At 34.4% G+C, this 13,215-nt stretch overlaps 1 protein-coding gene across 1 annotated transcript in view; it reads left to right on the plus strand.

Moving 5' to 3' along the window:
• The first annotated feature begins 301 nt into the window (after positions 1 to 301).
• Positions 302 to 13,215, plus strand: part of LOC107877695 — a 19,961-nt gene continuing 7,047 nt past the window's right edge. Inside the window, exons 1-2 of the mRNA XM_016724386.2 lie at positions 302 to 1,014; positions 1,180 to 1,300. Coding sequence (XP_016579872.2) covers positions 688 to 1,014; positions 1,180 to 1,300 — 448 coding nt within the window. The 5' untranslated portion in view covers positions 302 to 687. The remainder of the gene's footprint in view (positions 1,015 to 1,179; positions 1,301 to 13,215) is intronic.

Here is a 13,215-nt window from a genome sequence, read left to right on the forward strand (position 1 = left end):
CAAATCCAATAACGAAGAAATTTATTACACTACACCCTTTTCTTAATGATTTTCATGTTATGTGAATCAAGTTAGTCTAAATTATATATATTGACTAGTGCCATCCAATAAATTATAAATATTGACTAGTGCTATCCAACAATTAATTTGGGTCTTCTTCGAAGATAATAATATAGACCACATATATTTTATCATTTTCACATCGCACTCTGCTATCAACAATTGGGAAAGAGGAATTTTCGCTGCAAATCATTTGACATGTAAAACAAAAGAACAAAAAGAAGACTTTTATAACTACCAAGAAGTACATTTACGTGATTAAATTTAATTTCCCAACTCCATATTTGACCTCTTTAGTCCTTCACCTAGATCTTTAACATACTTTTCCTTTTTTCCTTTCTTCCTAGATATTATTCTCCTCTCTATTTTCTCCCACAATCTTGTTCCTAAATTTCTCCAAAACCAACCACAACTATCATCCACGCTCCCCTCTTTTATTTCTTCTTTTCTTCAAGAAATGAAGTGATTAGGTTTTCAGTCAATTTAAAAAAAAAAACACCTTATTCTCCTCTCTCCTTTTTTTTTAATTATTATTTTCTTCCCTAAACTTCTCCAAGAAAATCTCGAAGCTCATAGTTAAAGCTTTCATAATAACAGCACAACTGTATTGTCGAAAAACAAAAAGAAATGCCCATGGAACGTTCAAACTCATCAGGAAGCACAAACTCTTCATACTCAACAACATCAAGATCAGTAAACTCTTCATCACCATCAGTTGTATCCATTCAGTGCTTAAAAGGAAGTTCAAAAGCCGATGAATGGACTGGAGATATGTTGATAACCGGTGATATCGTGGAGGAGCTTCGAATAGGGAACATGATTCTCCGATCACCCTTCAAGAATGGCAAAAATGGTATCCAAAAGATCATGCATACTTCTTTCAAGGCTAAAGAAACTTCTATCACTGTTCGAGTTAGACGTGGATCTGATAATGAATTATTTACTGAGTTACAGGTATTGAGTTTTTTTAACCTATTGTTTTTGATATTATCTAAAACGGGAGTTGATCCGATCCATCCGATCATAGAGACATTTCTGGAGCACCTCTAACAGAGGGGTAAATAGTAGAAATATATTTTTAGTTACTATACTTAATTATTCGCATTATATTTGAACAAGGCATGTATCGTTCCGAATGAATTCGCTGGAAGAAGACAGTATATGCTTAGAGCTATTGATGATCCTAACTATGCCATCGGTTTTGTTGATCGGACGGAGATGGAGTGTTTGGAATTACAAGGTACCTTTTTCGATCGTTGACTTTTCCTTTTCTTTGACGCTTTCCTAGCTAGTTTTAATTTATTGGAGTACTACTAATGTACTATTGTCTATTCTTTTGTTTTTCTTGCCCATACATGCAACTTGTTTGCTTTCACACGTTCTAGTGGACTTTAATTTGCCTACCTTTTCCTATTTTCATTTTCCATTTGTTTCTTGAAATACTTTTTAAAACAGAAATAAAGAACAGCCTAAGCTAACTTCAATGACGGCTATTTTGTAATCGGGAATCAACTTCAACTGGTTTTTCTCTCTAATTTTTTTGTGCGATCATGAGATAGAAAATTACACTTGATACTTATAAGTTGGGACTAGCAAGTAAGGTAATATGAGTACAACAAATTAATACTTTAGTAAAACAATGTACACAAAATGTCAAGAACATCATTATTGCAGTACTACGTATTACACGGAGAGAGAGACACATGTATATATTACACACACGGAAATTACACGTATAAGAGTACTTAAAATGGTTTACTTGGAGCTGCTTCGACTTTACTTCTAATGTACTACTCCTGACTTTTCGGAAAAAATGTGAGCCCTTAACTGAATTGTTAGTTATGGTCAGGATCAAGTGCTTACAATTACCAAAAGTTATAACTTTATATCTTAATTAAGTCCATCAAACAAACAACATGTCCGATCGTGACTCCAACCCTCACCAGTACTCGTGCCTCCCTTGTCAACCTTGCCATAGACAGGACATTGACACTACCCCAACACTTATTATTCCTGAGATATAGGAGTTATGGATTGGGAAACGTGTTAGTTTATCAAAAGAACGAACTTGGTCATTCCTGTATTTTCCGTTTTTTCTTTTTTTATCTTTTGGAAAAATACATGTCTTTACTTAATTGCTGAATAATGTGAAGTATTATCTTTCTGAGAAAATAATCCAAGAAGTTATGCCTTATGCCATGATATATCGTGCATTCTTATGTGCTAATATAAGCTACATGTTTTTCAGTCTTAGTTAATGTTTGAATTGCTTCCTATGACGGGGAGCTAATAATATCTTATGTAACATTTTGAAAATTGAAAATGAACGAAACTTGTTCGAATACACAACGTCTTCAAATGTTTTTACAAAGGCATCATTATTAATTCAAAACTAATAATACAAAGTCTTCAAATGTTTTTACAAAGGCATCATTATTGGCCTTTTGTTTTTGTTGGTAAATGATTAGTTTTCAGAAAAATTAATTCTTAAGGTTGTTGTTGCTTGTTTGGTGGCCCTTTGACTAGATTTTTTTTTTTTGGGATAAATTTGACTAGGTGTTTGTCTAACTTCTCAATAATTTTGTTTATCTGGTAATTGCATACTAGTTATATTGACAAAGATTTATCCATTAAACTAATTTTGTCTACTTGGAATGACCAAGTTTCTTTGTCCAAATAGTTGATAGATAAATAATAGCTTCTTCATAAGATTAAACACGGGAATATAGGGCCTCAGGATTTAAGATTTATAGGTAACTATATAAAAAATGTATTAATTTATTATGATGAAGTAATACAATGAAATGAAAATGTATAGAGTTTACCTTTTGTATATATATATATATATGTGTTATTTTCGGGTACACAAAATCTATATTTCGGCACAACAACTTCAACACGAGTTCAAGTATAAATCAAGAACACTTATGGAGTATTCCAACACCTTCAGCACAAGATCAAAATGACCTTTCAAAGAAGTGTTTTTTCATAATTTTGTAGAAAAACTAGATGAAGCAGAAAAGGCCAAGTCCTCCGAATTCATGGAGTGTCCTTAAGGAAATAATTCCCCTCAAGTATTCGAGGTTGCGAAATTATCCTTCCAGGATAAAATGGCCTAACAATCTGACTGTAGTGGTACCTCAAACGATCGGATTCTCTTCAAACTCACTCAACGATTTGATGATCACACGGAGTATTTTAGAAGACAAGAAGTGTTTTTTTAATACAAAAAAATTTCGTTCTAAAACTGTGGAAAAATGCAAGTTTATATAGCCATCAAGTATCTCTTCCGAAAGGAGGCAATGGTTTATGCGGAAAGATGTATCCTTTGGAACAGTCATGAATATTCATCGAATCATTGTGTCTTTTTCTAGACAATCACAACCATTCAAACAGAAATCTCTTTTTCAGAATCACTGTGTCATTTCATCGAAGGGTTGCATCCCTTCTGAAGCAGCATTTCGCATTTCTACACTACATGCATGTACATTAATGGAGGAACAGAACTATTACCTTTGGATTTTCGGACTGCATTGGATTTCTTCCCAAATAAATTTTGTCCAAAAGTATTGATCTCATCGATCGATCATTTTCCAATTCTGAATCTGAATCTGAAGCCGAGCTAAAGAAATGACAACAACGAAGGTGCGAGGCACCTCTTGGTTCTTGCCTCACTTACCATGTGGAGTAAGTGTTTCTTAATATAAATACATGAAAGTTTCATTCTCCCACCAATGTGGGAGAATTAGTAGACTTTGCACTTTTGAGTACACTTTCCATTTTTGAGTGCTATCTCACTTTTTTTATCCACTTGGTTCCCTCCATTTTCCGTTCACACTTTTAATCTTGAACCCAACAATCCCTATATGAATGAAGAATGACTACTTTTTCGTAAAACTTTACGGACAAGTATGTGATCATTAAACAAAGGCTGATTGTATCTGGATAAATGGGTTTTCCTTTGAACTTTCCGTAGTAAACATGCATCAGATGCACTCGGTCAATCGGTAGATTTGATATCTTTGAACCGTCGAGCTTTAATGTACATCCAGACAACACATGTTATACAACCAGCCTTTTACCATTTATGGTTCTCACGGTTTTGTTCGTTTCAGCCATGAACACGTTCCGATCTCATAAGAGCTAAGAGAATAGACCATTACTAATGTTCTCTTTGAAGCGGCTTTACTTCTCCCTCACATAGGTGATTTCTAAACGTTCATTCCTATAGATTAAACTATTTGGTCAAATCTGTCAAATTTAGATAATCGTTAAAAGATTTCATACCATAAGTATTATCCTTGTTTACTAAACATTGTCTAAATCATGAGAATGAGTTGGGTATATTTATAATGTTGGACCTGTCAGACACAACTTTGTTTGATCTCCTTGAATCTAACTCTTAGGATCTTCGGTCTGCTAGGTAGAGTTACCGCCATGCTGGCTTGTCCTAGGTCGTAAACCCATTCCTTTGGATGTCCTCTCAACTTCTTCTCTAGATAGGCCTTTTGTAAGTGGATTCGACATATTATCCTTTGAATTTACATAGTTAACAGTGATAATTCTACTAAAGAGAAGTTCTCTAACACTATTATATCTCTATCTTATGTGGCGAGATTTACCGTTGTACATCAAGCTCCCTGCCCTACCTATTGTCGCTGGACTATCACAGTGAATACATACTGGTGCCAATGGTTTGGGCCAATAAGAAATATCTTCCAAGATGTTCTCGAGGTATTCTGCTTCTTCACCGACTTTATCTAATGCGATAAATTCTGATTCCATTGTAGAGCGAGCAATACACGTCTGTTTGGATTATTTTCAAGAGTCTGCTACTCTACCTATAGTAAATACATATCCACTCGTGGATTTTACTTCATTTGATTTGGTGATCCAATTTGCATCGCTATATCCTTCAAATACCGTGGGATATTTATTATAATGCAAAGCATAGTCTCGAGTGTATTTAAGATATCCCAAAACTCTTTTCATTGCCATCCAATGAGTTTTATTGGGATTACTCATGTACCAACTCAACTTACTAATAACACATGCTATATCTGGTCGTGTATAATTCATTATATACATTAAACATCCCAACACTCTTGCATACTTTAACTGTGAGTAACTTTGACCTTCATTCTTTTGAAGTGTAACTCACGTCTAATGAAGTCTTGGCAATACCAAATTCCAAACAGTTGACTTTGTCAAGTACCTTTCCAATGTAATGAGACTGTAACAATGTCAACTCTTGTGAAGTTCTATGGATTCTTATTCCTAAGATCACATCCGCAACTCCAAGATCCTTCGTATCAAACTTACTCTTGAGCATTCATGTCGTAGCATTTATGTCAGAAATATCTCTACTAATGATCAACATATCATCCACATATAAACAAACAATGACCTTGTGATTTGGAGTGTCTTTAATGTAAACACATTTATCACATTTGTTTATCTTAAACCCGTTTGCCAACATGGTTTGGTCAAATTTCGCATGCCACTGTTTAGGTGCTTGTTTTAGTCCATAAAGTGACTTAACAAGTTTACACACCTTATTTTCTTTACGTGAAACCACAAAACCCTCAGATTGTTCCATGTAAATTTCTTCCTCCAATTCTCCATTAAGGAATGTTGTTTTCACATCCATTTAATGGATTTCAAGGCCATATATCACAGCCAAGGCAATTAATATCTGAATTGACATTATCATCGTTACAGGCGAGTATGTATCAAAGTAATGAAGACCTTCCTTCCTTTTAAAACCCTTTACTATAAGTCTTGCCTTGTATTTGTCAATAGTACCATCCACTTTCATTTTTCTTTTGAAGATTCATTTAGAACCTAAAGGTTTATTTCTTGGAGAAAAATCAACCAACTCCCACGTATGGTTGCTTAAGAATGAATCAATCTCACTATTGTCTGCCTCTTTCCAAAAGGATGAGTGTGATGACGACATCGCTTCTTTAAATATTTGAGGCTCATTTTCTAAGAAAAACATAATAAAATCCGATCCAAATGAAGTTAACGTTCTTTGATGTTAACTACGTCTTAGATTCTCATCATTATATATATCCTCAATTGGTTCATTTCAAGGTCATTTAGACTTTCCACTTGACTGTTCATGTCTAGTTTTATACAGATAAATATGTTTAAAGAATTCAACATTATCTAATTCAGTTACTATATTTTCATTGATATTCGAATGTTCGAATTTATGAATCAAAAATCGACATGCTTTACTACTTTTAGCATATCCGATAAACACACAGTCCACCATCTTAGGTCCTTTCTTTACCCTTTTAGACATAGTAACTTGGACCTTCACTAGACACCCCCACACATTGAAATATTTCAAGTTGGGTTTCCTTCCTTTCCATTTTTCATATGAAATTGATTGTGTCTTACTATGGGGTACTCTATATAGTACTCAATTAGCTGTAAGGATAGCTTTCTCCCATAAGTTTTATGGTAAACCTGAACTAATAAGTAAGGCATTCATCATTTTCTTTAAGGTTAGATTTTTTCTTTTCGTGATTCCATTAGATTGAGGTGAATACGGGGCCGTAGTTTGATTGACAATCCCATTATCTTCACATATTTTCGCAAAGGGAAATTCGTATTCTCCGCCCTTTTCACTTCGTATCATTTTGATTTTTTTCTCTAACTGATTTTCAACTTCTATTTTATATTGCCTAAACGCATCTATTTCTTTGTACTTACTATTTAGCAAATAGATATAACAATATCTAGTGCAATTATCAATAAAAGTTATAAAATACTTTTAACCACCTCAAGATGGTGTTGACTTCATATCATAAATGTCAGTGTGGATTAAATCTAAGGGATTGGAATTCTTTTCAACAAACTTATACGGATGCTTAGCATACTTTGATCCACACACGTTTGACATTTTGATTTATTGCACTCAAAGTTTGGCAAAACTTCTAAGTTAATCAGTTTTTGCAATATTTTGTAATTGACATGTCCTAATCGTTCATGCCACAAATCATTAGACTCAAGCAAGTAAGAAAAACTAACATTTATTGCTTTCAACATTCACTACATTCATTTTGAATAGGCCCTCAGTGAGGTAGCTTCTTCCTACGTACACTTCTCCTTTACTACATAAAATTTTTCTTGAAATAAATACACATTTAAATCTGTTTTTTTTTTTCAAAAAGTGATATAGAAATTAAGTTCTTCCATAACTCCAGTATATACAGGACATTGTTCAAAGTCAACACTTTGCCTGATGTCATTTTTAGACAGATTTTTCCTGTTCCTTCAAATTTTTGCAGTTGCAAAGTTGGCCATATATATCTTCTCTTCGCCTTGAGCTGGAAAAAACCCAGCAAACAACTCCTTATTTGTACAAACGTGGCGGGTGGCACCGGAATCCATCCACCATTCTCAAGGATTTCCTACCAAGTTGCATTCAGACAGCATGATACACAGATCGAATATTTCTTTCTTGGGTTCAGCCCTATTTGCTTGGTCCTTCTTTTTCCCTTTCTTTGGGACACGACAATCTGTTGAATTATGGTCAATCTTGCGATATTTAAGGTATTTTTCCTTGAATTTCTTCTTAGGTTGATTGTTTTCCAGTCCAACTTTCTTTTACTTTTTGGAGTTGTTGCTGTCGTTTTCTACAATGTTTGCTCCACTTATTGCAGAATTTTTTTTAGACCTTCTTTTCGTGGCTTTGTTGTATTCTTTAATGCACAGTCTCACTATGAGATCTTTGACTTTCATCTCCTTTCATTTATGTTTCAAGTAATTTTTGAAGTCCTTCCACATAAGTGGTAACTTCTCTATTATTTCTGCGACTTGAAATATCTCGTTCAAAACCAAACCTACAATTAAGTTCATGTGAACATTAAGAACATGTTTAATATGTTCAACTAAGTTATTCATCAAACTCATACCTTTCGCGAGGAGATTGTGGATGATTACTTGCAGTTCTTGGACTTGAGATACGACAAACTTGCTGTCAATTATTTTAAACTCAAGGAATCTTGCAACGAAGAACTTGGTTCCAGCATCCTCAGTCTTGTATTTTATTTCTAGCGCACCCCACAATACCTTTGACGTCTTCATACCACTATACACGTTGTATCGATCATCTTGGGGGCCATTTAGAATGTAATTCCTGCATAGGAAATCAGAGTGTTTCCACACCTCTATTACGATAAATTTCTCCTTGTCTGAAGTTCCTTCGGGCACTTCAGGAGCTTCTTCAGATGTAAATTATTGAAGACACAGTGTTGTAAGGTAGAAGAACATCTTCTGATGCCACCTTTTAAAATCAACCCCCATGAATTTTTTGGATTTCTCCGCTGGTGCCATTGCCTGCGGAGCACTTGTACGACTCGTTGTGGAAATAATAGTTGCTGCCACAATCATTGCAACATCATGCACTTGACTGTCAGTAGTCATTTTCCTGTCACAACAAGACAGTAAATTTAGTATATCGAATTACTACTTATAAAGTTGTAGCAACTTTAAACACCCCCTGTTTCTAGTTTAACAATGAAATTTTTACAACTTTCAATCGCTAATCTAATGACCTCTAACTTGTGGTGAAGATTTTATTTCTTCAAACCACTTGTTAAGTTTAAAAGGAGTAGAAAGCTTAAAGCTTTAATCTCCAGAAACCAAAATAATACAGATTAAAATTATTTCCTTAAGATTGTTGTTTTCGGGTACATAAAATCTGTATTTCGGCACAACAACTTCAACACGAGTTCAAGAATAAATCAAGAACACTTATGAAGTATTCCAATACCTTCGACACAAGATCAAAATGACCTTTCAAGGAAGTGTGTTTTCAAATTTTTATGGAAAATAGATGAACCAGAAAAAGGAAAGTCCTTCGAATTTATGGAGTGTCCTTAAGGAAATAATTTCCCTCAAGTACCCGAGGTTGCGAAATTTTCCTTTCAGGATAAAATGACCTAACAATTCGACTGTAGTGGTATCTCAAACGATCGGATTCTCTTCAAACTTACTGAATGATTTGATGATAAAACGGAGTATTTAGAAGACAGGAAGTATTTTTTAATATAGAAAAAATTTGTTCTAAACCTATGAAAAAATGTAGGTTTATATAGCCATCAAGTATCTCTTCCGAAAAGAGGCAATGGTTCATTCGGAAAGATGTATACTTTGGAACAGTCATGCCTATTCATCGAATCATTGTTTCTTTTTCTAGATAGTCTCAACCATCCGAACAGACATCTCTTTTCCTGAATCAGTGTGTTATTTCATCGAAAGGTTGCATCCCTTCCGAAGCAGCATTTCACATTTTTACACTACATGCATGCACGTTAATATAGGAAAAAAGCTGTTACCTTCAGATTTTCGGACTGCATTGGATTTCTTCCCAAATAAATTTTATCCAAAAAGATTGATCGCATCGATCGATCATTTTCCAAATTCAAATCCGAAGCCGAAGCGGAAGTTGAGTCGAGCGAGCGACGACGGAACGAGGCACTTCTTGGTTCTTGCCTCACTTTCTATGTAGACTAAGTGTTTCTTAATATAACCACTTGAAAGTTTCATTCTCCCACCAATGTGGGAGATTTAGTAGACTTACCATTTTTTAGTACTCTTTCTATTTTTGAGTGTTATCTTAATTTTTTTACTCTACTGGTTCCCTCCATTTTTCATTCACACTTTTAATCTTGAACCCAACAATCTCCCACATGAATGGGGAATGACTACTTTTACGAAAAACCTTACAGACAAGTATGTGATCATTCAGCAAAGACCGATTGCATCTGGATAAGTGGGTTTTTCTTTGAACTTTTCATAGTGAACATGTATTGGATGCACTTGGTCAATCGGTAGATTTGATATCTGTGAACTACAACCAGCCTTTTACCATTTATGCTTCTCATGATTTTATTCGTTTAAGCCATGAACATGTCCCAGTCTCATGAGAGCTTAGAGAATAGGCCTTTACTAACATTCTCTTTGAAGAGGCTTCCACTTCACCCTCACATAGATGATTTCTAAACGTTCAATCCTTTAGACTAAACAGTCTGGTCAGATCTGCCAAATTTAGATAATCATTAAAAGACTTCACACCATAAGTCTTTTTCTTGTTTACTAAACATTGTCTACATCATGAGAATGAGTAGGGTATATTGACAATGTTGAACCTGTTAGACACAACTTTGTTTGATCTCTTTGAACCTAGTTCTTTGATCTCCGATTTGCTAGGTAGATTTACCGCCATGCTAGTTTGTCCTAGGCCGTAAACCTATTCTCTTGGATTTCCCCTCAACTTCTTCTCTAGATAAGCCTTTTGTAAGTGGATCTGACACATTATTCTTCGACTTCACTTAGTCAATAGTGATAATTCCACTAGAGAAAAGTTCTCTAACGGTATTATGTCTCCATCTTATATGACGATATATATCGTTGTACATCATGCTCCCTGCCCTACCCATTGCCACTTGACTATCACAGTGTATACATGCTGGTACTAATGGATTTGGGCCAATAAGAAATATCTTTCAAGAAATTTCGGTGCCATTCTGCTTCTTCACCGACTTTATCTAACGCAATAAATTTTGATTTCATTGTAGAGCGAGCAATACATGTCTGTTTAGAAAATTTCCAAGAGACTGCTCCTCTACCTATAGTAAATACGTATCCACTCATGGATTTTACTTTATTCGATCTGGTGATCCAATTTGCATCACTGTATCCTTCAAGTACTGCGGGATATTTATTATAATACAAAGCATAGTCTTGAGTGTATTTAAGATACCCTAAAACTCTTTTCATTGCCATCAAATGAGTTTTATTGGGATTACTCGTGTACCAACTCAGCTTACTAATAGCACATGCAATGTCTGGTCGTGTACAATTCATTATATACATTAAACATCCTAACACTTTTGCATACTCCAACTGTGAGTCACTTTCACCTTTATTCTTTTGATGTGCAAAGCTCACGTCCATTGGAGTCTTGGCAACACCAAATTCCAAATACTTGAATTTGTCAAGTACCCTTTTAATGTAATAAGATTGTGACAATGCCAATCCCTGTGAAGTTCTATGGATTCTTATTCCTAAGATCACATCCACAATTCCAAGGTATTTCATATCAAACTTGCTCTTGAGCATTCGTTTCGTTGCACTTATGTTAGAAATGTTTCTACTGATGATCAACATATCATCCACATACAAACAACAATGACCTTGTGATTTGGAGTGTGTTTAATGTGAACACATTTATCACATTTGTTTATCTTAAACCCGTTTGCCAACATGGTTTATTCAAACTTAACATGCTACTATTTAGGTGCTTATTTTAGTCCATAAAGTAACTTAACAAGTTTACACACCTTATTTTTTTTACCTGGAACCACAAAACCCTCAGGTATTTCTATATAAATTTCTTCCTCTAATTCTCCATTTAGGAATGCTATTTTCACATCCATTTGATGGATTTCAAGACGATATACCATAGCCAAGGCAATTAATATTCGAGTTGATATTATCCTCATTACAGGCGAGTATGTATCAAAGTAATCAAGGTCTTCCTTCTGTTTAAAGCCTTTTTACTACAAGTCTTGCCTTTTATTTGTCAATAGTACCACCTACTTTCATTTTTCTTTTAAAGATCCATTTAGAACTTAAACTTTTATTTCCTGGAAGAAGATAAACCAACTCCCACATATGGTTGCTTAAGATTGAATCAATCTCACTATTGACTACCTCTTTCCAAAAGGATGAGTCTGACAACAACATCGCTTCTTTAAATGATTGAGGCTCATTTTCTAACAGAAATGTTACAAAATCCGATCCAAATGAAGTTAACGTTCTTTGACGTGTACTACATCTTGGATTTTTATCATTATATACATCCTTAATTGGTTTATCTTGAGGTCGTTTAGACCCTCCACTAGACTGTTCATGTCTAGTTTTTTATGGATAAATGTGTTCAAAGAATTCAGCATTATCTGATTCAATTATTGTATCTTCGTTGATATCCGGATGTTCGAATTTATGAACCAAAAACCGACATGCTTTACTACTTTTAGCATATTCTATGAACACGCAGTCCACAGTATTGGGTCCTATCTTTACCCTTCTAGGCATAAGAACTTGGACCTCTGCTAGACACCTTCACACTTTGAAATATTTCAAGTTGGTTTCTTTCCTTTCCATTTTGCATATGGAATTGATTGTGTCTTACTATGGGGCACTCTATTGAGTATTCAATTAGCTGTAAGGATAGCTTCCCCTCATAATTTTTGCAGTAAACCTGAACTTATAAGTAAGGAATTCATCATTCCTTTAAGGTTCGATTTTTCCTTTTCATAATTCCATTAGATTGAGGTGAATACGGGCCCGTAATTTGATGAACAATCCTATTATCTACACATATTTCCGCACAAGGAGATTCATATTCTCCGCCCCTACCATTTCTTATCGTTTTGATCTTTTTCTCTAACCGATTTTAGACTTTTGTTTTATATTGCCTAAACGCATTTATTGCTTCATCCTTACTATTTAGCAAATAGACATAACAATATCTAGTGCAATCATCAATCAAAGTTATAAAATAATTTTTTCCACCACGAGATGGTGTTGACTTCGTATCACAAATATCAGTGTGGATGAAGTCTAAGGGATTGGAATTCTTTGGAATGGACCTATATGGATGCTTAGCATACTTTGATTCCACACATGTTTGACATTTTGATTTATTGCACTCAAAGTTTGGCAAAACTTCTAAGTTAATCAGTTTTTGCAATGTTTTGTAATTAACATGTCCTAATCGTTCATACCACAAATCATTAGACTCAAGCAAGTAAGAAGAAACTAACATTTATTGATTTCAATATTCATTACATTCATTTTGAATAGGCTCTTAGTGAGTTAGCCTTTTCCTACGTATACTTCTCCTTTACTAAGTATAATTTTTTCGAAAATAAATACACATTTGAATCTGTTTTTGTTAAGAAGTGATACAGAAATCAAGTTCTTTCATAACTCTAATACATACAGGACATTGTTCAAAGTCAACACTTTGTCTGATGTCATTTTCAAGCAGACTTTTCCTGTTTCTTCAACTTTTTGTAGTTGCGGAGTTGTCCATATATATCTTTTTTCGGCTTGAGCTAGAGAAAAAAC

The sequence above is a fragment of the Capsicum annuum genome, chromosome 11 (assembly GCF_002878395.1).
Source record: "Capsicum annuum cultivar UCD-10X-F1 chromosome 11, UCD10Xv1.1, whole genome shotgun sequence".
In the NCBI taxonomy this organism is placed as follows: Eukaryota; Viridiplantae; Streptophyta; class Magnoliopsida; order Solanales; family Solanaceae; genus Capsicum; species Capsicum annuum.